At 39.2% G+C, this 26603-nt stretch overlaps 1 protein-coding gene across 2 annotated transcripts in view; it reads right to left on the bottom strand.

The window, feature by feature from the left end:
* Positions 1 to 26603, bottom strand: part of RORA (RAR related orphan receptor A) — a 372218-nt gene that overhangs the window by 93793 nt on the left and 251822 nt on the right. For both annotated transcript variants that reach the window (XM_063345858.1, XM_063345860.1), the window contains exon 2: positions 18565 to 18594. In XM_063345858.1, coding sequence (XP_063201928.1) covers positions 18565 to 18594 — 30 coding nt within the window. The remainder of the gene's footprint in view (positions 1 to 18564; positions 18595 to 26603) is intronic.

Here is a 26603-nt window from a genome sequence, read left to right as displayed (position 1 = left end):
ATAACAACACGTCTGCAAAAGAACGTGGAAAAACAAGAGGAAAGCTAGATAAATAGAATATATTGAAATTCTGAGAAAAAAACAATGCATCCTCTGCTTGGCTTTCCCATTTCCCTTGAGAATGAAAACTTGGAGGAAAAGGAAACGCCAGCGCCAACAAATAGAACTATTAAAGTAATGACAGAAAAGGACAGCGACGTTTAGATTAAACCTTCAAAAGAAATGCCAAAGTTATGATGACCTAAACATAAATAACCAATGCCTAACACTATTAGATACTTTTGGGGTGAAGAAACAAAGTTGACTGACTGTAGAGAATGAACTAGCACTGACGCAGAACAAAAACAGTGACTCGGAGAAAAACATGTCCTCCTAGAATTTGGAGCCCCATTTCTATGTAACTCTATAAAAAAAGAAGGGTAGAAACGCGCTTTTTGAGCTCACCATGAACGTGCAAATGGATGAAGGCACTAGAGATTGCCGAGCTGTTCAAAGTACCAAAGAGATGACGGCGAGGAACTACTGATCCACTTACACAGAGCCTGTCAGCAAATGACAAGCCATATATTCAAATATGAAAGAAAACGTTATCTTGTAGGAGCTAACTATCAGAGTCTTTTTTTTTTTTTTTTTTTTTTTTACAAGTTACTCAGCGAAGCAACACATTGTCAGCGCTGCAACTAATCACCCCAAGTTAGTGTTTACTAGGGCTAATTTTGAGTAAGAGAAGGAAGGGAAAGCTTTACCGCAGTACATTAAATTGCCAAAAAAAATTCTGAATCAGAGACCATACGCGCATAGATAATGACAAGAAAAAGGTTGCACCTGTACACCTGCAAAAGAATTGGGTTCTGTGTGGAAAACTTTGTTTTCCTCTTTTCTTCATAGATCTCCATTGCTACGAGCAATGGAAGTAACATAAGCCATAATGAGCTATGTAGCTTTTGAGCCTGAAATCCATACAAAAGTAATACAGAAGAGCATTAAAAGCTGCATTTCAGCGATCATTTTCATGATGTGCAGGAGATACAACATCCTCTCTCCCCTCTACCTCAATAAACGTTTTCCCCATATATGGTAGTATTACCAATACTGAATTCCAGCACTTCCTTACGTACTGGAGTGAACGCCAGGTTCTTATACTGGATATGCTATACAATAGAAATAGAAAGAAAACAATATGACTTTCCTTTACAAACTGAAGAACATTATAAAGAGCATATTGATACATCTCCAATAAATCTTCTGGCTTGTGGGTGAGGCTAAGAATTTATAATTTCCTTCTGTCACGCTGTTAATGTAGCGGAGAACATAGTTTAAAATTAAATGACAGCTTCATACCAACACACCTGCATTCTGATATGCGGTACAATACCTATGACACTTACACACATACGTCAACACTCAAAAAAAATATTGGCAATCGCAACAACATTATAGTCACATATCTACTGTGCCTAGCGGGAAGATGAAATGAAAAATGGCTGTTATGCAAACGTCCACAAACATTCACCACCTCTCTCAGATAACCAAACACCCATTTCAGTCACCTAAATCTGAAAGTGATAAATTTACTCTCTGTTTTGTGTTTGCGTGTAACAATAAATAACCAGCATGTGCCCTGAGGGTTAGGATTTCACGAATCATTACACTTGTCACCAGGTGGATGTCTGTCATTAACTATAGTTTGAGCTGCTAGGAGATATGCGTAAGGACAGAATTTAGAAAGTTACGTGTAAGTGATGCTCATGAAAGAATCGAGTTCTGCAATTTGATCCACGAAGGGAAGAACCATGGTCTTACACAGATGTCCCAGCAGCCAGGGAGGATTGACCAGGAAACTGGGTTTTCTCAGAGCTCCTCAGGAGACTGCACATAGGCACAAGCGCAGACAAATAACCCTCAGAGAGAGTTTGAAAGATGAGCAGGTGCTAGGCAAGCTCCGTAAGGAACTTAAGAGCATCCATATTACTGAGTCAAGTGCTACAACTTTTTCCAACAATAAGAAACTGTCTTCAGTTTTGCTGCACAGAAGAGATAACCACGAAACAGAGTCAAAAAGACATTGAAAGATATTTCCTGTGTGATGTAAAAACTGGATTTAAATCCTATCCATTCAGGTTCAAACCAAAACAAACCATTTAGTTCATTCCACTGTGAAACTTAAAATTCATTTTAGAGGAATGTATTAAAGACTTTTCTACAAACACAGGAAGAGGAAATATAGTTGAAATGTGCATGTAAAATATGTGTACATTTTCCCTTTAGAGACAATAAATAAACTAAATAGCTATTTTCTTCCTTATTATATGCATAATGTGATAGGGTAACATATGCAACTGCACTCATACCTGCAAATTACTCCTGAAAATTTTTGCACGTGAAGAATGAGCTATTTCTAAGTAGAGTCATATTCAATTAAACCATATGATCAGCATCCATTTATACTACAATATATAGCAAAGCATGATAGGAGCAAAATTGATTTTACTGCCTTTTAACCCGTATATACTGGAAATGTCAAGATCAGTAGGGCGATAGCGTTGTGTTTGGTTTTTTTTTAAAGTGTAAGAACAACAGGGGCGGGAGGGCTAAAAGGGTTTTTCTTGTACAAGTATTTCCTATCTTAGTCAGTGAAGACAAAATTCTCTTTACTATGACCTTTGCATTGTCTTTGTTCCATAAGCTTCACACACTTTCTCAATCTCTTCTTTAGCAGCCTGATGCCACCTCACCCGTCAGCAGAGCAGTGACCGACGCTGATGTGAGTGCAGTTTCCATATAACAAGGATCACTCACTGATAAGTGACAGCTCATTCAACATGCCCTACCCTACCCACACAGGACTTTTTTGCTATAAGCTTACCCAGTAGGCTCTGCTTTCTCTTCCAGGAGCCAGGCTGCTTTGAAAGTAATTTTTCAGCCCCTTACAATGTGACCCAGGAACCTGCAGTTACAATTCCCAAATGGTTAGGCAATGCCGAAACCCTTGTCCTTAAGATCCATCAGCTTCAGTAGCACAGGGTACGTACAGTCGTGTGGAGCTATTTCTTCCAGCTTCCTTGCTTTTTAAAGCAATTTCTGCAATGCATGAGCTGAGCGATAAAGTTAAATGGGGAAAGACACTTCAAGCTCCACCAGCAACCCTGATATTTATAGTCAGCTCTTAGTAAGCACAAATGACTCTGACTTCCACACTGATGCCACCTCTTCATCAGCTTAAATATTTGAGGATACTCAGACTAAGGAGTTTCTGTTATCTTAATACAAGCCTCAAACAAACATGCCTAAATTACCACCACCTGCTAATTGACAAGAGCCTAATTTCTCCTCCTCCGTGTGCGAGACTTCAGACCTTTTCATGTCTGAACATTGACAATCTGACAGTTTTAAGCTTACATCATAAAACACTGACACAGTGAACGTGCCAATTTCAAGATGACTGCCATGAAAACATAAACTGTTTGACATTTAATAAGCTTGTGTTTTCATAGAAATACAATGTGTACTAGATGATTTGTTTCCGTGAAAACACATGGTTAGAAATGAAATGGAAATACTTTTCTCAACACTAAGCACATAAATAAATAGTCATCTGCGAAACAAACTGAAAATCAAGAAGTTTAGGATTCACATTTATATTAAATAACCAATGAAGGGTCAAATACAACAGCTGGTAGACTTATTTTTACCTCTCTTAAATTTTGGAATAAAGATGTTTTTGGAAATTAATTTAAAAGCACCACAAGACACAAGTGCTACATTTGATAACGCAAAGTAGAGAGATCTAACACACATGGATGGGGTGGTTTGGGAGAACTGTATTACCCTATTGGCAAATAGTCTGGTAAGATCCTAGTTTCTTTCCTTACTGAAGTTAATACCTGTATAATAGAGTGAAAAACTACTAAACACAGTATATGCTGTACCACTGTCGGCATAAAGGAGAAGCTATACCACTTTGCAATGAACAGGTTCTTCTGGCCCTAAAACAAAGGGCAGTTTTTCTACTGGTTCCAAAAGGTGCACAACGTCCCTCTTTTCTTTATGTCACTGCACCTGTCTTTGATCATCTCTTTTCTCTGATGGGAAAAATCTCCCGAGGAAAATTAAGAGTGCAACAATTAAGGAAGTGAAGGCTTCACGTAGTGAAGAAAAGGGATGTTTTAATGAATATGATATGTTCAGAGTATGGGCAGCATCAGGTTTAAATTAGTAGTTGCCGTTACATGCAGATTCCTCCAGGACATACCCGAGAAGTGCGTTTTTGAAAGAGGCTAAGCACTTCTGCTCTACTCTTGTAATCGGGGCATGCTTAGCTTGACGCGCATAAGGAGTGGTGTGATGATTTATGGTCTCACTGCAAGGAAACAGAAGTTCAAGAGCTTTAATGGATCAAATACAAAATTTACCATCACTTAGTTCTTGTTGCCATTCCTTTATACACAATTTGACCACCGACTTCAGCTGTAGCTTCTGCTTCTCTTCTTACCTAATAGGTGCAAATATATTGAACTGGTGTACAACTTCCAGGTAAATAGTAACTACATCCTTTCCTCTTTCTTTTTACTTCTCCTTTCCTCTAGGAATAACAAAAATCATAATAGAAATATAACCTCAAACTATTTTGAAGCAAACGTGTAGGAAGCACATAAAACCCACCAAAGGGACTGTCCATTTAACTGCTTTCAGTGACCAAACTGGAAAACAATAGAAGGTAAAAGCAGAAAAGACTAACTTGAGCTAAAACTACTTAAATAGTCAATTAAAAACTTCTTCTGGATTTATTATCCAGCAATGAACTAACCTAATAAAGGGAATGGTTATTTTTGGCTATGTCACTCAGAACTAGCTTACTGAATTAATTTTTTTTTTTTGGCTTTGGGCAAATTATATTTGCACTTTGGTAATTTATCTATTTAGAAATAGAGCCATTTTTTAATGACAAGTGCCTGCAAGAAAGATTTTGCGTGGGAAGTAGCAAAAGGATAGGAAAGAGAAGAGGGAAAATGGAATGATACAGGTACTACAAACTTTTGCGGTGGATATTAAAGTCTCTCAACAATTGCCCAGATCTCACTAGCGGGAGGGGTCCCTATCAAACTAACACTTACTTATTCAATTTATAACTGTTGAATAGACCTTTTGGCTGTCAAAAAGAGCACTATATCAAGTTTGTTCTGGAGAGAAGCATCACGGAGGCTTACTATGCCAGTACCATTAAGTCATTTTGGATGTGCAAGCCAAATCCAACACAACAGAACACTTAAGATTTACTGGACAACAAATACCCACCCACTATACCTTAGAAATAAGTATGTAGGTAGTCTTCTGTTGCTTTGTCAATCACATTCATATGCTCAGCTTTGTGATTTCAAGACCAGGAACTCAATAACTTGAGTCAAGAAAATAAGTAGCTACAACATAAGCCTTCTCAGTTTTGCGCTTCCCGGAATACAATCCCCCTTACTAGGCTGGACCTGTGCTCTAACTGCAGGTCTAACCCTGGAGCAAGGAACGCAGTCCAAGTGATAGGTTCCTACCTGGAGCGACTGTCATACAACCTCCCATCCAACGTCAGTGAAAAGCAGCAAATTAACATGCAGTAAGGGGTATTTTCTTGGCAAATTGGATTGCCAGGTATTAGTTTCACAAAGAATATTAATAAGTTCGCAACTAGTTGTTCCCAAGTCCAGGTCTCTGTGTCTCTTTTCTAAGGTTCCCTGTGAGAAGTGGCTGGGGATTTCTTGGTGACAACACTGTTTGCTTGTCAAAGATATATGTTCCAGAGAAATATACATTCCTGCTTCATCAAGGACGGGATTTCATTCTGAAATCTACTCTCAAAACAGCTGGTGGTGAAGTCATGTGAACAGGACAAGGTTGAAGTACCTGAACTGCCTTGTTCCTAGGCCAGCTCTTAAAGTTATGTCACCATCATCCCATGCGAAGGACTATTCACCCTGTTCTGAGTTAACGAGGGGTTTTCTTACCTTCCTCCTGAAAACTGCAGAAAAAACTGAGACTATTTCAGAGAAATATTTTTGGAAATACCAAAAGCTCTGTTTAACAGGGAAATTATTTTCAGCCAGCCTTCAGTACCCTTAGGTCCTCAAACAACATGTAAAATCATCTTTTTGGATGACCCCTTAACTTACACTTCTGCTTCAAGTACCATAATATTCTGGAGTAAGCCAGCAATACAGGGAGGGAAAGGGGAAAACGGGTCGAGTGAAAGAAATGTTGAGTTTAAACAGGAAACTTGCCTTATCTGTAAAAGTTGTCTTTGCAGCCAGCAAGTATCACACCTACATATCAGTTAGGTAACAGTAACAAAGATAAGGAAACAGTTCTTCAGACAAACATTGGTGGGAAGGATGGTTATCAACTGATGACTATATCTAAAAGGAAATCACTAAATGGCTTTGGTCGTATACTGGCTTTCTGAAACCAGAGGTTTCCCTACTCGTTTTGCACAGAGATTAAATAAAGCCTAATTTGAATTTCCAGAAAACTGCAAGAATACCACCACTGCTGTGAACTGGCTTTTGAAGTTGGTGGTAAACACCTCAAAAAAAAAAAAAAAAGAGGAAATTGCTTTGAGGGTGTGCCTAGTCTTTTGTTTAGCAAGTCACACTGCCACAACTCGCAACTGATGGTTTATGTTAAACCTTAAACAAGAACCTATCATACACACAGGGGGAAGATAAACCAGATAGCACCAAAGTCTCTCAACAGTCGTAGTTTTTGCAGCAAAGTCATCCTCCTCTTTGTCAGGGCTTCCTGTTTCATTTACTGCTTGTATTTTTTACGATAACTCATTGAAGGTTCATTTCTGTTTTCATTGGAGTGAAGGATTTTATCATTAATGGCAGTAAGGTTAAGACAGGAGGCTTCCTGAAGTCCCAGCTGCAATCCCTTAAAACGGTCACTTCTGTTCAGGTGAGATCTACTCCTTTGAATCCCAAACCAGGCAATACAGTAATTTAAGGCAAGGTGACTGCATTGGGATTAAAGACCAAATCTAGGTTCTACAACTGTAGTGTCTTATAATAGCAAGCGATAAAGTAGTAAAGGATATTCGCACTGGAATTCAAAGGTATTCAGACTGGAGGATGTCATTTTGGTACTCACTAATACCGACTCCCCTCTCTGTCTGTCTCTCTGTATAAAACATACTTAGAAAAAAGTTATTTCAATATTGTGATGCTTATTTTAAGGTGTGTTAATAAGCACATCTGTATATGCCAAATCATGCATATTTTAACTATGCTTTTATAATGCACATACAGTTGATTGAAAGGAAGTCATTATGGCATTACAGAAAAAACGTGTTCTTTTGTCCTATCATGAAAGCACTTCTGTTTTAAATTGAAACACAACTATTAAAATACAAAAGGAAATTAAACTACTCCCCTATACTAAAATAATACCAGGCACCGTGTCTTCTTTCAGTTTAATGGAGAATTTGCATAAGCAATTTGTATGTGAGCATAGCTAAGGTAAGCAGATGACCATCTTCCCACTCCTCGTGCAAATTACAAACACAAATGGCAGTTATGTACTCAGAAACTCAAACCGAAGTATCTGTCACTACCTTTTGATCCATATAAAACCTGAGAATCACCTCTACTCCTACTTAACTGTAACTCCTATCTGGCAAGATTTCTGAAAAGCTGTCTCCACTGTTCTTCCTGCCTGCTCGCCACCCCGGCATTAACCGATACACACAAAGACATAGCATTTTGTCAACATACCTCAAAACTATTCAACTGTTACTGTTACAAAGAAAGAAAAAGAAAGTAGTATTTTAAAACATCTGTATCTCAAATTCCATGGAGATTCTATTTAATTTTGGGCTAGTTTGTTCCTGTTCCTACTTTTCAACCACAAATTTTAGTTCTTCAGACTGACCCACACTGCCCTTTGAGGCTTTTTGTCCTTTTTAGGTGAGCATTAATTACTCTACTTCATTGTGTTAGGAGACTTAGAGGGAGAAAAACTCTGATGAGTGAAACTGTTTTTAAAATAAGAACTTTAGAAATATCCTCATCATTTTGTCATAAGATTAAGAACAAGGTATTCAGTATGAGTTTGAGTGACTACCTGCCTTATACGTTGTCTGCATGAAGCTATGTTCCCAGACAGGGTCAACGTTTAAATAATCCAGGTTGATGTTCTCAGAAAAAGGCTGCAAAAACTTCCAATATTTTTACAGTCCTAATAAGGTTAGCCATCAACATATATTAAAAAGCCCTTTTCAGGTTCAATAGTTGTTTCAGAGTGGCGACTGCAAAAGCCTAGCAATGCACTGTCAAATAAATGAGTCTATTAGGAATGATGGAATCAGTCCTTGGTTTCAAAATTCAGATAATAAAATGTGCTTTTTTTGGTTCAGATACCAACCTTGGAGGAGTCCATATGACGAAGCTTGCTTTAGAATCATTAGAATTCAGCCCTACTACAACAAAAATGCAGTATTCTGCTATAAGAAACATGCCATGAAGTGAAATGAATGTGAGCAGAAAGCTCTAAGGACAGATTCTTCTCAACATGTGAAAAAAGGTAGCAGTGAAATGTCCATGGGAACAAACCCTCTACTTCTGAAAATCACTTTAACTTTTGATCTTTGAAAAAATGGGCAACCAGGCCTAAAGATCATGTTTTAATCCTAATTTTAATCCTAATTTAATCCCAACACTTTGCTGTATTTGGTAGCTATCCATTCACAGAGACGAAGACTCAGGTGACTTAAGGAACTGTTCAAATCAAACTGACAGAGCCTTGCACAAGTCTTGTTTACTAAGGACCATTATCTCTTAGGAAATTATTGCAGAGGATGTAGTCAGAAGGCTTACAGTGTATTGGTATTCCTCTGTATGTACAGTTAGAGCTGCCTAGACCCAGACTATTCACAGCCAAAATACGTGACTCACATATTGAAGAAGAAAGTTGTGAGCAGCAACACTTTCTATTTGTTTTCATGTTGTTTGCACTGAAAAACACCCAGAATGCAAAAGTAGATTTGGAGAAGCCTCATCTGCCGGTTTTCTGGTGCCCAAACCACTCAAAAACTGGGAAAAAAAAAATTAACTTCATGACTTTGCCAAGAGTAACTTCTACTGCTCTCAGCGTTGGATTAAAGACTTAGAGTGTGGAGAGTATCACATATTTTGAAGCTTACATTCAGCCCATAACACAGTTCTCCTCTGTAACCAACAACCATACGAAATTGTGGATGGCTGTTCTTACTGAGCTGGAAACATGAACTTCATGTAACGACTGTGAGAGTTCTAAAGACAGGAGACTTTAAAAACAACAACAAAAGACGACGATATGTTTTAAGGGCTGATCAAAACATGTTTCAGCTAACAGGAATCCTGAAAGTAGCTGCAATAGGACTGAGATCAGTCCTACGCTTTCTCTGTTCAAGTACTTTGCACAAGGCACAAGAGTCTTCATGGCTTAATTCAGGATTTCTAACATCAGAGAAATTACCTTAGAATTAACAGATAGAAAAAAGAAGGGTACAAAAGGTGTAAGAACAACTTTCTAGGGAATTATAAGGCAAGACTTGGGTATAAAAGAACACTGCAGACATTCCCAATGTATTTACTGCCTACATCCACAAACAGTTTAAATTTATTTTTGAGTCCTACCCACAATCTCTTTTTATCCATCAACCACACTGACAGAATTTAGGTGTCTAATGTCAGAAACCCCCTAATGCTCTCCCAACACTCCATCATTCCTTAAAACGTGGGCCTCCAATTCATTTTTTAAACATGAAAGCGAATGTCTCTGCCCATCTTACACACTTACACAGGACAGACCAGAAGAAGAAATGAAGTGTGAGCAGAACTGGAATTTATTGATTTGTAACCTCTATTAATGTGAATTAGAGGCATAGAAAGGCTCAGGACTCACACTCAGATAAAGACTTGTAAAAGTTAAGACAGCTTCCTTTCTTCTGCTTATCTAATTCAGTTTGCTAGGTAACTGTCATTCAGAAGTATCTGAACTGTAATCCAACATACACACACACTTTCATACTGGATGATTAACATTTTGCAAATGCTTATCAGTCTTCATTTGCCAAAATTAATTTTCACTTATTTGCAGTTTTTTACCTTGCTGTAGTTTGCATGCTACTTTGTTATAAAGGCACAGAAAAACCTATCTTAAGGTATTTACCAGAAAACTCACAGTGAAGTAAGTCCATAATTAATGGTTACAGCCAAAAATCCCATGTAGATAGAAGCTGCTCCACATACTCGGAACAGAACCAGAGAAGAGACCTGACATTAGCTTCAAGTGCAGCTAATAGACGGAGTTCCCCATGGGACTTCCAGGGCAGCGCGTTTAATTGCCTGTTCTATCAGCCTTAGAGAAAACGAAATGTTCCTTCCAACTGTGCCAAAAGTGTTGGGGCCCAGGCAGAAGCCAAGCTTTTGGGTCGCTAATAGAAGATTAGAGACACCAGATTTGTCTCATTTCTGACCAGTTACTCTGTGAGGGCATAAAACATGCATTAATAAAAAGTTCTCCCAATGCTTTACCCGCAGCTGCTTCCACATGATCTGTCTCAAAAATATCAGAACTTTCACAGAGAAAATGTTTCACTGCAATAGACCTACCATGAAGAACCAGAGCATCCACAGATTTCCACCTATATCCACGTCATGAAAGTCACACGTTCAAACACAGCATTGTCACTCTGTATATTCTTTCTCCCAAGCCAGCCAGAAACATTTTTGGATTTTAAAAGTACTCCCTCCTCTCATCGTTATTTGACAATGCTTTCATCTTTGCCCCTGTACTCAATAACTTGTCCACCACAACAATAAGGCAACATTCATTCCCTCTCAGGCAACAAACAAGTCACTGACACAGTGTTTTCTGTGGCAGGGAATAAAACTGATCGATTGATGATGCTGGCACCCAAACCAAACTTTTTACAGGGATGGCTTCAAAGTAGAATTAAAGGTACAATATCTAGCTGATGATGACGAGGTTTTCTTTGGCTCACAAGAAAGAAGAAAAAAAAATAATAATCAAGTGTAGCAGTAGTTCGGTAAAAGTTTTGAACAAGAGAAAAGCCCTAGATAGTTATCTTCAGATTCTTCACCAGGGCAAACAGTGCTTCAAGGACAAGTAGGAAAGTAGCTTCTATTTGAGGCAACTTCATTATAAAATCATTTTTAATAAGCAATCTGAACAAAGAGAGGGAGTGCTCTTGCAGAGAAGCCCCCAAGGGATCTTTAAGGCTGCCCAGTAAAGTTATTAGGAGGTTACACACAGGGGACCAAACAGCTATTTTATTGGCCTCAGGGGACAGGGCTTAGTTTTCACCTGTTCTCTTTAGGCCTTGGTGCTAACAGCAGATCCTGTTAACCATCACTTTTCTGCAGGCTCCTGTTTTGTGAAAGAAATGTATCATTTACTTTAGCTGGCACACGAAACACGTGAGGTGAAGCAGACAGTACAATGCACACTAGACATGCTAGGTAATTATAAAGCAGATCAGAAAAAAAAAATCACAGTTATTTTACCTTTAATACAATTAAGCAAAATAACTAACGAACTTCAAGAAATCTTTAGCAGTGGCTATAAATATAATGTGGAAAGTAAAGTCAGAGAAAAAGAGAAGTCCAGGTCTTGGGTTCAATTAAGCTGCAAACCTTAATATGCTTGTAGAACTTTGGTGAACGACATGGTATAATCACGTTGGTATAACGAAAGCTTTCAGCTGCAGTGTGAAATTGAAACATGAATTGACCACCTATCCCAAAGGTAAGTCTCACTGAAGTGCAGAGAGCCAAGATACTTCTCTAGAGCAACACCTACTACAAGCTGAGGGTAGGAATAGTCCCAGAGCTTGACGTGGGACTGAGGGAAAGGGGTGGGATAGGTGCTGGGTGTGGGACTTCAGAGAGCAGAAGGGATGGGTTTACTTCCCCCCTTTGCCAGCAAAGCTGCCAGCTCTTCATGCAAATGCCTTTATTTAGTGATAAGAATTAAAAGCACACAGTCCCTACTTAGTTTTCCAGCAGGAGCTCATGTCATTACAGTCAGCGCCTAGCTTTGGAAGCACTTCTTATCTGACAGAAATTAACTGAAAGGATAATTTCAGTGTAAGTAAGGAATATTTCATCCAAAATTAAGGAATTCATACAGAGATGCCTACTGACATCACTTTTAAGAAAAATTACACTAGAGTAACTATTTCAGTAAATCACAAAAAGCAGAGAAGTCCCAAGTCTGAAATAAGGGGCAAATATCTTAGAGTTACAAAGGAGTCTAAATCTATAGAGGGTTTTGGGACAAGTAGTTTCTGTTAAATCTGGATATATCTTGGGTTATAAAAATATAAAATATACAGTGCTGAATGTGATACCCAGGTACATCTATTTGCATTACAAGCAAACACAGACAATAAAGGATGAACAAAGTTAGTCCAGGGATCACTAACAATGGCTTTCTCACTGCTGTACCTATCGCAGCACGATCTACAAAGCACAATCGCCAGATGCCGCTTCTGCCAGTATCACACGTTACCAGGCATTGACACAGAATGAAGAAGTGTCAAACCCTGTGGCAGTTCAGGGAGAAGGTAACAACAAATGGTAACATGCTGAAATGTGACAGTCCACACCAAAGCAGTCCAGGTAGTGAGAAGGTACGGCTGCCCTGGCCCAGTATTCTGTACACATATGTTTGAGATGTCCCTAATTTGGAGAGACACGGATTTGCTGGATGGACCACTCCCTGGATAAGGAATTGGGTGGACAGCCACACTCAAAAAGTGACCAGTGACAACTGGTGTTCCTCAGGGGTCGGCATTGGGACTGGTGCTGTTTAACTTCTTTGTCGGTGACACGGAGAGTGGGATCAAGTGCACCCTCAGCAAGTTTGCTGACAACACCAAGCTGTGTGGTGGGGTCAACAGGCTGGAGGCAAGGGAAGCCATCCAGAGGGACCTGGACAGGCTTGAGAGGCTGGCCCATGAAAACCTCATGAAATTCAGCAAGGCCAAGCGCAAGGTACTCCACGTGAGTTGGGGCAATCCCAAGCGCAGATACAGGCTGGGCAGAGAATGGATGGAGAGCAGCCCTAAGGAGAAGGACTTGGGGATGTTGATGGACGAGAAGCTCAAGATGAGCTGGCAATGTGCGCTGGCAGCCCAGAAAGCCCCCTGCATCCTGGGCTGCATCAAAAGCAGCGTGGCCAACAGGGCGAGGGAGGGAATTCTGCCCCTCTGCTCCGCTCTGGTCAGACCCCACCTGCAGTGCTGCATCCAGCCCTGGGGCCCCCAACAGAAGAAGGACATGGATCTGTTGAAGTGGGTCCAGAGGAGGGCCACAAAGATGATCAGAGGGCTGGAGCCCCTCTGCTATGAAGACAGGCTGAGAGAGTTGGGGTTACTCAGCCTGGAGAAGAGAAGGCTCTGGGGAGACCTTAGAGCCCCTTCCAGTACCTAAAGGGGACCTACAGGAAAGATGGGGAGGGACTCTTTATCAGGGAGTGTAGCAGTAAGATGAGGGGGAACAGTTTTGAACAGAAAGAGGGGAGATTTAGGTTAGATATTAGGAAGAAATTCTTTCCTGTGAGGGTGGTGAGCCACTGGAACAGGTTGCCCAGGGAGGCTGTGGATGCCCCATCCCTGGAGGTGTTCAAGGCCAGGTTGGATGAGGCTTTGAGCAACCTGGTCTAGTGGGAGGTGTCCCTGGCCAGGGCAGGGGGGTTGCAACTAGATGATCTTTAAGGTCCTTTCCAACCTAAACCATTCTATGATTCCATGAAGCTGAACCTCCCAACAGCTTAACAGATCAGATTGCTGTGAATGTAGAATGAGGTCCCCATTTTGAACACCATTTTGCAGACGGCTTTAATGTCTGACTCTCTTGACTCAGAGATTTAGGAAAGAATAGTGTCAAAGTAGCACAACTAAAAAGTTCCATTACCAGTAAGGGAAATCCTTATCATAAACACATAAGAGAACAAACTGGGATGGGAGGTCTTAATCTTAAATTTCCCTGAAAAGTGAGCTGGTCAAAGCAGAGGAACTGAGGTACGTAGCTATCCATCACTGGGACTGCCCAAAGAAACATGCTTTTCCCTCCAAATGGTGATAATTTAGACTAAGTGCATGAAGTAGGCAGTTGCCAAACAGTTTTGGACTCAGCTCACAAAGGGCCACCATCCACACCGTTTGGTGACAGTGATCTGTAGGCACACTGCCACTGGAAAGCTGAACGCAAGAGCAGCCCCTGGTCAAAGTAGCACCTGGAAAGTAGTACCTGGTAGTACCTAGTCCAGGTAAGAGCACCGCCACAGGTACCTCCCTCTGCACTGACAAGTATTTGTCATGGGGAGCTACAGTCCCTGATGCTTTTCTACTGCAGAACAAGGTACCAATGGATGGTAGGAGCTCTTGCATGGCTTTCTGGAGACATGGAAAGAAAAATCATGCAAACGGAAGGCTTGCAAAATCTATGCATTTTTTTCCTATCTTAAAAATGTCAGGTAAGCAAATAACTGAATGTACCTGGACCTCTACGCAGATATGAACTCCAGCTATGTAATCAAACTCCTTTGAAGCTTCTGAGTGTGGTTCATTGCAATTCAAATAGCAAGAGAAAGAAGGTTCCATTACATTGTGGATTCATTACAATATTAACCTTCTGGGTGCATCCGCAGGAAACCACCCCTTACTTTGATAGGCAGTCAAGTCAAATTCATTTAAGAAAGTCAGCGCCCAGGATATAAAAACATCCTGGAGAAAAATAAGGTGATTTATTTGTGTGACAGTTCTGAGTCACAAGTGGTCCGGTAGAGGCCATCAAACTCATTGCATGAAGTGTGGCAAGATTTAGATTTAACATGCCAGAAATGAAATACTACACACTTTGGAACTGAGCATAAACCCAAGTCAGGAGGTACTAAATGCCAGGTCCTTTGCAGCCTTCCATTCCCCAGAATTTCAGATTTTTGTTGTCACTGGCTCAATGACGCCTGTCTGAATTTGCAAAAAGGCTGAAGCTGTGCATCAAAGTTACCATTCACTTTGAGTACTTCTCTATTCAGAGCATGAAACGTGAGAGGAAGAGGGTTGTATTACAAATATTAGTGCAAATTAAATGATCAGAAAAGAATCTAAGTGTCAGTAATATCTTTCTTGAGTCAAAAAAGAACTGAAACACCAAAAGTCCCACTTTGTATGGAAGATGAGATAGGACTTGGCTTCAGCCGTCTGACTTAGCTAGACAAAAGGTCATATGAAGTGATGGTTAACCTAACAAACCCCTATGTGAGCCCGAGAGAGAATAGTTCTACAGATAGAACAGATAGAAGGCATGAATTTTTATTTCAAAAGCCTGTTTAATCTACTGATGAAAAACCTGCATTTTGGGGCGGACAAAATGTATTCCCTTTGTTTGCTTAGAAGAGTATTACACTCCTTGTTTAAAAACGGCAGGTTTTGTAATGTTCCATCTCTGATAAAGAGAGGATGTGGAGAAGTAGCTAATGAGACAGCATACTTGGATAAAATCGGTTGTATCAAGAAAAGTGAAAATCTCTCAGGTTTTATTTAGCTAGTTACGTTATGGAAGACGTATATTTCTTCAGCATTATATTGCATGTGTACGAATACTGAACTATTACTTGATTGAGAAATGACCTAAGCACCTGTCATCAGCACAGTACTCCCATTTCGACTGACAGAACACTTCTGTCACCGACTAATGCCAAGAAGGAGGTGAAATATACCCCAAATCTCAAACAGTAAGACCAGGAAGTACCAAGTAGTGGAGGCAGACCACCACCAATTTCAAAACGTGCACAATTAAAACGGCTATTAGGATAAGTCTGAAAAGGATTAATCTGATGTTTCAAATGCATAATGTGCCAAACTTTCTGGCATTATACTCCACCAGTTAAGTCAAAAGGTCATTAGAAATAAGTGCTAGTTTACAGTCAGTCAACACCCTCATATGCCATACATTGTAAACTTGGAATAGGAAGACTTCATCCATATTTCTAAACAGTAGTGCAGACAAGACATATACACTTCACAAAGTGTTTGTGAGAATGTTTTTTGAAATTTCTTTGCAGAAATCCTACTCTATGCAGCTTCATTTGGCTATGCTATATATACCGATACAGAGTGATAGGCAAACTCTAGACCAACTTGATCCACAAAAACTCCTTGTCATTTTTAGTTACTAAGAACACAGATCTGAGTTGTAGTTTTTGCTTTTAGGTGTTTTTATGAAATTATTTTTTTTCCAAGTCATTCCAAAACTGGGAATTTTGATGTCTACTTCTTCTATTCAATAATAAAAAAAATTCTAGCCAATAAGGAAAAAAAAAAAATGCTTATCGTGCGTGATGCCAAAATGCTAAAGATGCAAAATTTGCATTAATTCCTGCTCTATGAGAATTTGTCATAACAGGAATGAATTCTAAAAGAACGTCAACCAAAACTGAATGAAAACTCATACATATTTGTTAGCAAACGTAGCCTGCGTTTTCATCATGCCAATTACAGCATATTGCTCTTTCTATTTTAATCCTTTCTTAATGGGCAAGCTTATCTTCCCATTATTCAGGGAACTTTTTTGTTCATGCTTCAGCAATTGCATGACAACTGATTAACAAATCAGGGAACTACTCTTTGACAGTTCTCTTAAAGCAGCCCAGAGTTCTCAACATAGAAGATGCTGGGACCCTAATTTCTGTCTTAACTAGATTAAAGGCCATATATGGTGAAGAGTAGCTAATCATCTAACACAGCTGATGAATACATCTTTTTGTCATCATAGGCCTCACACACAGCACCTGCTGAGATATAAATGATGACAACACTATCAGTCTGGCATAGCTTAAGAGCATATTTCCTACACTCTTTAGGTCTGTGGTTACTATTTAATCTTCCTTACAAAAAGTGTCGAGTACTGGAACCGGAGATGGGACTCTTCTAGCAGGTCGGCACATGGCACTGCTGTATACAGAATATATAGGGCGATTTCAGCTGATTTCCAGGTGGAGCGTTACAAACCACCATGTACAGTGGTTAGCCTCTATACAAGAGAGGCCCAAGACTGAGCTAGCATAAATACCAAATTACTTACCACCTCTAGAGAGGGTGGTCGCTCCAGGCCAGGGTTGAGCTCATGGGCAAGGCTGTGCAAGGAAGCTGTCTGTACAATGCCTGGCCTGCGGATATACAGAGGACTTCAGTCTCCTGTACCGTCAATCTCAGTCAGCATGAGCTCAAATATTCACCAAAAATGTAAGGGTCAAATTCTGCCCTCAGATGCCTCGCCGTAGCTCCCATTAAGTTCAATGGAAACCACATATGCATTCAGCCAAAGGGGATCCGACCCTAAGAACGCATTAAGCAGCAAGCCCACCTAAACAGAGGAGGACCATCACACTCCAAAAGTTTGTGACGTTTAACATTTGCTTCAAAATTCGTAAAAACTGGTGTCTCATTCTTAAATCAAGAAACTGTATTTTGTAACTTTATATGGTATGAATTCATAATCTCAAGTCAGATTTGTCATTACATGAATATTTTAAAACCAGGAATTAAATAGGAATGAAATTAATGCAAGACACTTTATGACACCACTTTAACCCTAAGAAGCTGCGGTGAACATACTTCAAATGCATAACATTGTTAAAACGCATATATCTTTGTAAATTTTGTGCAGCCTACCACCCGTCTTGTTAGAAGGCTTTCATGACACAAATAGCTTCAGCTTCAGGCTACTCCTGTTTCGGATCCTTGGCAAGTACAATTCCTGCACTACCAGATTTCCAAACCTCCACAGTATCGGAAAAATCTCAACATATCACCTCCAGATACAAATCATAACATTTTCTTGGAATTGTGCTTTTAACTCACTGCAGAGTAGATGAGAGTTGATCCCCAATAACGATGTCTTTCAAGAAGGTTTGGAATAAATGAATTCATAAGTAAAAGCCCACATTCACATCCATTTCCAAGGTTGCCACTTATAAGGACTGTTTGTTTATATGGTTGAGAGCAAAACAATAACCTCCTCATTTTCATCAAGAGCTCCTTAAGCACAAGCACAGAATGATTTACCTCACAGATTAATGAATAGGAAGGGACGGAAGACTTTCAATTAAATAACTCATTTTTATTCGAATCATACTGCATATGGAACAGACATATAAAACCAGACATATTCCCCTTGCCTGTATTTTCTGGATACGTTACTTATCATCTAGCAGTAAGGTATAGGTACTAGAATAAGGAATTCTGCCTTTCTTCACAACTTTCTTTTTCTGCCCTCTGACTTAACACATATGGAAATGCGCGCACACACACACACTCTCTCATTGTATATTCATTTAGATGACATTTCAGGTAAGGACTGGAACTGCAGAAAACCCACCAGAATTTTAAAAACGGAACCTTCTCAGACCAGACCAACACCTAATAGTCTGAGCAGCACAGCCAGCCTTACATCAATTCCATTTGTAAAATTCCATTTGTAAAAGACGGCCAAACCAAAAGGTATTACTTACATGTATGAGTCTTCTTTGTTACGGAAATACCTGTAGGGAAGAAATGATACTAATGTTAGCAAAGAGACCACTAAGTAAATTATTTTGACATGTATTTCATCATTAAACTATTTTATTTCAGACGCACAGTGGCCACTATAAAAGAGGAATGAAAATTGCAATAATTTATACATTAGAGGTGGGAGGATCTCCCTTCTTTGCATGCAGACTTTAATGGTATATTCTCTCCTTACACCTCATCAATAAATATTTCAACATGTATTGCCTAAATTTTGTTGTTGGAATGCATATCTACATGCTGCTGTTTTAAAACCGAAGCTGATACCAACACCACTACGGAAGCCCCCTTTTATTTGCCATGGTTAAAATTTTCCCACACTCATATTAACTACTGCACATCAAACTACGCCGACAGAACAGATTTGAGCAGTACACCAATTCATTAGCTATGTTATTAAGTTCAAGTAGTTCCTTGACTGCAAGCTGTAGCTTATGCTCATTAAAACCAAATGAACAGCTCTCTCAATATGAGTATTACTTGCCATAATTCCAAGCCAGATGCAAATATCTCCAAGCTGTTAAATATATACTTTCTGAAGTAATAAAGATGTTTTTATGCTAGACAGGCATGTGGTGGCAATCACCAATGATGGTCCAGTGCCAGTGAAATTTGAGAGGCATTTTAAAAAAGCAACAGAGTGAACAGAACGAGGCAAAATTCATAATACCAAATAAAGATAAAATTAACTCTGTTAAATGTCATCGGAATTCATGCTTGAATACAAACAATATTGTCTCCGCTTTAGTAGATATATGGTGCTGTATTCGGACCCCTCAGTATTTAAGCTTCAATCTCCTTCGGGGGAATTTGATGAGAAAAGAAAGAGGTTACTGGAAGCAGTACAAGTATTTGAAATATTTCATTTGTGATTAAGGCCTGCAATGAAATTTTGGAATTGGAATCATTTGCCTTACTATTCATGAAACACAGAGAGACCCGACTCTCCTTAGATACCCTCATATTCCTTTAACCACCGCTTCCAAAAACAAATTACTATGGAAAAAATAGGCTTTTACTTCAGGCTTCTTTGTTGTGCAACACAGCAGGGAAGCAGTAGGTTATAATAATTCAGAAAAATATAGATACCTTATTTGCAAATTTAGAGTTAACTTCCAAAGCCAACAGTTTTCAAACTATTCATGTTTTTGGTGGATACATAAATCCACAATGCCAAACCCAAAAATGTAGCTATCAAGTTTGACATAAATGTCATGGGGATTTTTTTTTTTTTAATTGCACTTGTGTTGCTACTGGCCTTTTGGTTTTGAACCACTGAGTTCTACAAGTGTGAGCACTGGAACCTTTCTTTTCCCCAAAAAGAAAAGCTGAGAGGCACCAGCCTTTGCGAAAAGAAGTTCTGAGCAATTCTTTTGAATAATTTTGTAAATGTGAGACAATGGTAAGCAATTTACAAAAATCAGGATACTAGAACTTGATTATGTTTGTGTACTGACTGAAATTGAAAGGTCACGGCCGAATCTGCACTTTCCTCATCCTAGGAATTAAGGTTGAAGCCTCAAACTGTAGAGGCAGGGTAGGCAATAAGAACAAACGAAAAACAAACATAATAAAAATAAAACCTTTTAGTTATGTAAGTAGCTACTACAGGGGTCAAATTCATCTTTTAAATTTGTATTTTGTAAGAGCCAGCTTTCTTGGATTTCCATTCCAGTCCAATCGTTATGGTCAGCTCGGCATAGGCGGACAGGACAGGACAGGAGAGGAGAGGAGCGGAGCGTGTGTCAAGGAGGTGAGCGTTCCCACAGGAATGAGAGCTTAGGGCAAGAAGAGGGGCAGAGCGAGAAGCAGCAGAGAGATCGGAAGTATCTACATCAACATACGCGACCAATATCTTGTGCACATTCTGGTATGAGTGCAAAAGCGCTCTCTCTAGGTTTTTCCAAAGCTCTGCCCTTTGAATTTGAAATTATAGCTGTCATTACAACTTTTGTTCTTCCACCAAGGAAGCGCATTTTTGCTGCCATTTGTCTTCTTGAGTGACCACTGAACAGCATGTACAGCTCCTGGCAGAGCCTTCCTCATCACGAACTGTCCTAACATTCCCTTGGCAGAAGTACTCACCCCACCCTTTTGCCTATCTAGCCAGCTCCTACAATTTTAAGGATGTTTTACGGAATGGGAAATGCAGAGAAAAAGGTCTTAAACCTGAACACCATTTGCAAAATTTCCTCTCCCAACACTAGTGCTAATAAATGGATACATCAGTGCTCTTTCAGCATTATGGGAGCCATATGTGTACTTTTCTCAGAAAATAATGCTTTCTGTAAAATCACTTTGAACAGAAAGTGCTTATGCTGTCACTTCTGATTACTCACAGCCTCCTCACAATGGGATTTGCCACAGCACAAAACAGACTTAGCTTATTCGCTGACTGAGGGCCTACTTTCCCCTGATACATGAAACAGTGATGGAAATATTAGTGCTTATATTTTTATACCTAATTTTTTTTATATGAGATGAGTGGTGAGTTTTTCCAATCAGATGTTTCCATAATAATTACTGATTACCATCTGGTAAGGCCTTTTAGCTGTTTTATGCAGATATTTTTAGATAACCTTTTAAAACAACAGTTTAGAGGTAGGCTTTTTTTACATCTTCTTCCTAATTACACTGGTAGTTGCAGTGAAACCAAAGTATTTTGCTTTGAATGAACAGTGCAGTCTGGTGGAAGAAGGAATAAGTGTTGCCAGTGAGTTCAACACAATTAGATTTAAATTCATCAGGAATCTTTACTCATGATAAAATGAGTTGTGAATTTTTACGAAGCCTTCCCTTTCAGACCAGTAACTGTGACGAGAAAAACTGAGCAAAAAATGTACCAGCATATCCAAACAGTTACTTAGGTTGGATACGTTATAACTAGCGCTTTCAATATAAATATTAAGTATGCAACACGTTCCTACACAATTGCAATCAGGTTTAGTTGTAATGCAGGAAGCCAATGACTCTGCCATTCAGAACATTCAAGAAGTATAGTAATCATCTAGAAATGAGTGTACTATGACCAAGAAAAAGAAAAAAATCAGTCTGAAAGCTACTGAACGTAAAAAAGGGGAGTTACAAGATCTTTGGGTTTCTTTGGGCCAGTGCTAATTCCCACTTGTGTATATGTTTGAATGCCTTTCCTATGAGCTGTATCCTAGAAGTTGTACGCAGACAACTCATCAGTCCTTTCGAAATCAACAGGATTGGTTGAGAAACTAATTCTGCAAGTCCAATATACATCACTAATTTTCTTCACAAGATTAGGCATGATTAAGTGGGATTGCTCTTGTTTGTAAGCATTTCTGGGACTGGACCATAAGTTTACATAGATTTGAGTAGACGCTATATATAATAAAACCTAAATCTAATACACCACTGAAAGAAAAGATTATTTATTTTTAATAAGTGGAGCACAAAGAACCTACTGATTCCTTTCAAAATGTTACTTAATGTAAAACCCCATTTTTTAATGGGTTTCGTTTCAAAATATGATAGACTGGAGTAATATGTGACCGCTTGCCGCTATTAGCACTATCCTGAACAGCCAGCTTTCCATTCTTATTTAACACATAAAAAAAAAAAAAGTAAGGAGAGGAAGAAACAACCCTAACTTCAGTGTTGCTAATACAAAAAAACTTCCTGACTTAACCAACTAGACTTCAAAGCAAAACAAAGGAAATGTCATGAAAATACCACAATATATCACTGCCATGGTTATCAGTGAGTGAAAGTTTCAGTATTACAGTTATCACAGAATTTATCACTTCAGCAGTGCAATTTGACATTCCTGATCAACAACAAATCTCAAACAAATTAACTTCTTAGACTATTCATTGTTGCTATGCAATGCTCTTTGCAACAACAATCGGTTTTTTTTAAATGAAAAGAATTCATACCCCATTCCCTTTCCCCCTCCCACTAACAACATGTAATTTGCCATGATGGGTGGTATTTACAAAAATAGCTTTCTGGATGCAATGAACTTTGAAAAGAGTATCTACCAACAGAGACAGGATATTCTTTTGCAAGCGGTTAGCCTGACTGACCTTCACTAGTCAACTTCAAATAGAGATAACAATGTCTTCAAGTACAAAAAGAGACTCAGATATTTTATACATCATAAGCTATTTCTCACAGTTGCCCATCCAAATAAAGCAGCATAATGAAACACTGCTTACTCTGTGAACCCAGATCCCTGCTGCTGGTGTACAGTTGTCAACTTCCCATATTTCAAGGGGAAAACATACTTTGATGTACAGAAAGATAAGTAAAAAGTCCCCTGTCTGGCAGAATACATTACGCTGCAAAATATCAAAGGAGGAGATTCTTGAGTGCAATTTTCTTAAACCTCCAAGAAAATTCTCCCTCAGAAGTTTGCATCGATAAACACATGCATCCCTGGCAAAGCTCATAACTAATCTCCAGGACTTCTGTTAAGAACCGTCGTGTGTCCCTTGCTTTGCTTTTTGTGCCAAAATCAGGTGATTAACATTGGTCTGATGACAGCATATCTATGTAGATGGCATATGTATATGATGCTTTGCTCATATGGATGACTGTATCAATATATATATAATTGGTTTTTTTTTACTGTCTTCTACCCTCCCCTCAAACCAGAATTATGGCTCTAGCGTGTTTTGGAACTTAGTCATTTTATGATGGGTTGGAAAGCTTGGGGGGCGGGGGGGAAGTTAAAATTTTAAACTCTAAGCCTCCTGCCTGACATATTGTGTAAAATCAGAAAGAAAATGTATTACAAGCTTGGATCCTACTGTGTTTCATCCTGTCACTCCACTGGTTTTTCACTCTGTCACTACACAAAGCCAGCAATTAAGGTGGAAGATTATACGTAACACTCGGGCACTTGCAGAGAACCTACCAAAGCAGAATAATAGATTTGAGAGTATTCAGAAAGGAGTTCACTCTCTTAGAAACTTTAATAATGGTTTATATTAAAGTACGTAAAGATCTCTGGCTTGAAGGAATTTTGTGATCTTTGTAGGTCATTGTTTATGGTGACCAAGGTAAAAACAACATACACAGAAGTACTGTAAATACAACTTCAGTGAATTTAACCAAACAAAATGATGTTACAAAACAGTGCCCTTGTCTAGGACAGAAGAGCTGCTAACGATGATCAGCACACATTACCGAAAGTGCTCCAAGTAATTTTAGTATTTTGTTTCAAAAATTGCTAATGGACACTAATGCTTACAGTTCACTCGAAAGAGAAATAAATGATGTGCTAGGGTAGCAAGGATCAAGGACAACATCCACTGGGCATGTAAGAACAAGGAAACTTTCCACAATTATGAAAAAAAAAAATAAAAAAAGGAAGGAAAAAAGCTCTTTTTAAAAATAAAAGACAACTTCAAATATGATGACCATATTTTTTAAATATAATATTCCAGTTTTTCCCAGACTTGTTTACAGCTTTTACTGAAAAGGAAAGAGCTCACCATGCAAAACATGGGGTTTTCATCTGGTCTAGATCATTCTTTTGTACTCAAGTCCATAGGCAGATCCCAAAGTCCCAGGAATCAAGATTGACCTAAATGCTTCAGTACTGAAAATCCCAACCTTGCTCTCCTAAGATTCGCAGCCATTTCTTATACCTAAATTCTATCAGAGCATTACTTAAGAGTTTTATTTTTGAGGTGTTGCTTTAATCTTGCTCCTAGAATCATATGGTTATACCAGAATTAGCTACAGAAAATCTTCCACAACACAACTGTTTCAGTTTCTACTCAAATATGGATGCAAGGTATTCAAGACAAACAGATTAAAATACCAAGGATTTACAAAAAATGTTTTGACCTTATTTTATTGAGATAAATAACCTTTTTTGCCCTTGCAACTCAGACTGGCTTCCTGATTCCGACAGTGACTTGCTGCATCATCTAGACATTTTATGACTTCAGTTTTCAGTAGCTGATGGCCTCCCCTGCCCAATACCCCTTAAAATGACAGTAGCACCTGTGAAAACGTGAATACAAATGACTGCAATTCTTTCAAAGTTACAGAGTATTTGTACAAGAGAAAACACCACTATCATGAGTTATTTATCGTCTGTACAATTCTCAGTTAAAAGAATTCCGTGTTCTTTCTAGATTTTTCCCAAATAAAAAATTCTTAATGGACCCCAAACTGATTTCAAACCTCTGATGCCAAAACTGCTCCAAAAGAAACAAGAATTTAAGAAACAAATTTAAGATCCAAGTGCCATGTTTAAGGCTGAGATAATGATACTGTTGTTATTATAGATGCACTTACCATTAGGCCAAAATTAAAATACTAACTTCTCCTTTGCGATTAATATTGAACAAACATTTCCCCCTAATATCATCCTGGACAACTGACCACATGCAACTCCTTGTTTCAAATCTTCCTATAAACAGCCTGTCCAAAGCTCTATGGAAACCTTGGAGTAGCACTCATTTGATGCTGGACTGAAGAGTCATCTTTCTACACGCAGATCATTTAACCACTTCTTCATTCTTGTACAACTTCACTAAAGGTCCCTCTGAGCTTTAACGTTTCTTTTGTCCTCACAAATAAACAGCGTCTTAGGACTGGGAGAAATTACATGAAGAATCTTCATTAAACAGCCATTATGTTCTCACACGACAAATGTCACCACGCAACTAGAGAGCAGGCTAAATATCCGTCCCACATTTGTACTGTATTTCACACATTTAAAGTCAAAGATAGTTCAGAACTGTATGGAAGAGCGTATTTCCAGCAGGAGTCTTTATAGGAAAACCATGAATTAGCTGTTTTTAATGACTATAGTTACACAATTGACCAAGCAAATCACAAAGTGAGGATTTCAAAATAGCCTTGTAGAGCAGCACAGTGACACCGACAGAAGCCAGCCAAACGTACAAAGTTGCACAAATCCAAGAAAGCCCCAACAGTTCTTGAAATAGACTACAAAGTGTAAGGAAAACGAACATTTCTTAAAAATTGCCACAGACTTTCTTAGTATTGTGTATTTACTTAAACTGTGAGCCTTACAGCAAGTCACCTTTTTACCTAGTTTTGCGAGTGCCAGGAGAAGACCGCCACGAGCACGGCAGGCCCCACCTCTGTAAGTAGCGCTATACTTTTTCCTCCCCGTGACATTCAAAGAACAGAGTCTCCTTCAGCTAAAGGCTCCGTCCTACCAGCACACTAATGGGAACAATTCGTTTAACTCGCGCTAGATATACAGGCAAGAAGCTCTGTAATGTGTGCAGTTTCCTGAGGGGAATCAATCCTCACAGCAAGTCCTCCCTACCATTTGACTCAATGACTACAGTTCTACTTTCTTTCCACTTAGTGTGAGCCTGAAGAAAGAAAATATCCCAGCAGATGCGAACCATTAAACAAACAGCACCATTTTTGTAAACTCCCTGCTTGTTGATATTAGGGGGGGGTCAAACAGCACCACTGGTAAAAGCAGCGAGTTTGGCATGTGCACGCACACACGTGTCCGTGTGCCGGACACCCCATAGTCCCTACTACGGTACAGGCAGGAGTATTGCTTCCGTCCTCCAGTTCGAAGCATAAAATTAGATTTGACTTGGCTGCTCTCCCAGACGTACCTTATCAGGCACCTCATCCCAAGAATACTTTTGAGGTAATTTCAAAGCAACATTTTATTTAAACACAAGACTTTCAGACCACCTTGTTCAAGACTACTGACAACTTAACATTTAAAAGCATGAGCCAGGCCTCCAAGAGTTCACGGTATTTTCACAAAATCCAGAAAATTATCAAACTACAAATAAAAATTGAGGGTGGGGGCTATCTTCCTGTATGTTAACTCAGGCCAACCGTTTTCAGTCATTTCTCCAGGGTCATGGAAATCTAACCGTCCTTAGAGCAAAACTGAAATTCTCAGAGGCGTGCAGGAGTGGAGATATCAGCTGCGATAGCAACCACAAGGCTGCAGTGGTTCTGATGACACCCATCCTCACCTAGAGGCAGT

Source organism: Chroicocephalus ridibundus, chromosome 9, assembly GCF_963924245.1.
Source record: "Chroicocephalus ridibundus chromosome 9, bChrRid1.1, whole genome shotgun sequence".
NCBI lineage: Eukaryota > Metazoa > Chordata > Aves > Charadriiformes > Laridae > Chroicocephalus > Chroicocephalus ridibundus.
Note: the sequence above shows the minus strand (reverse complement) of the source record. Positions and strands in the feature narration are given on the sequence as shown.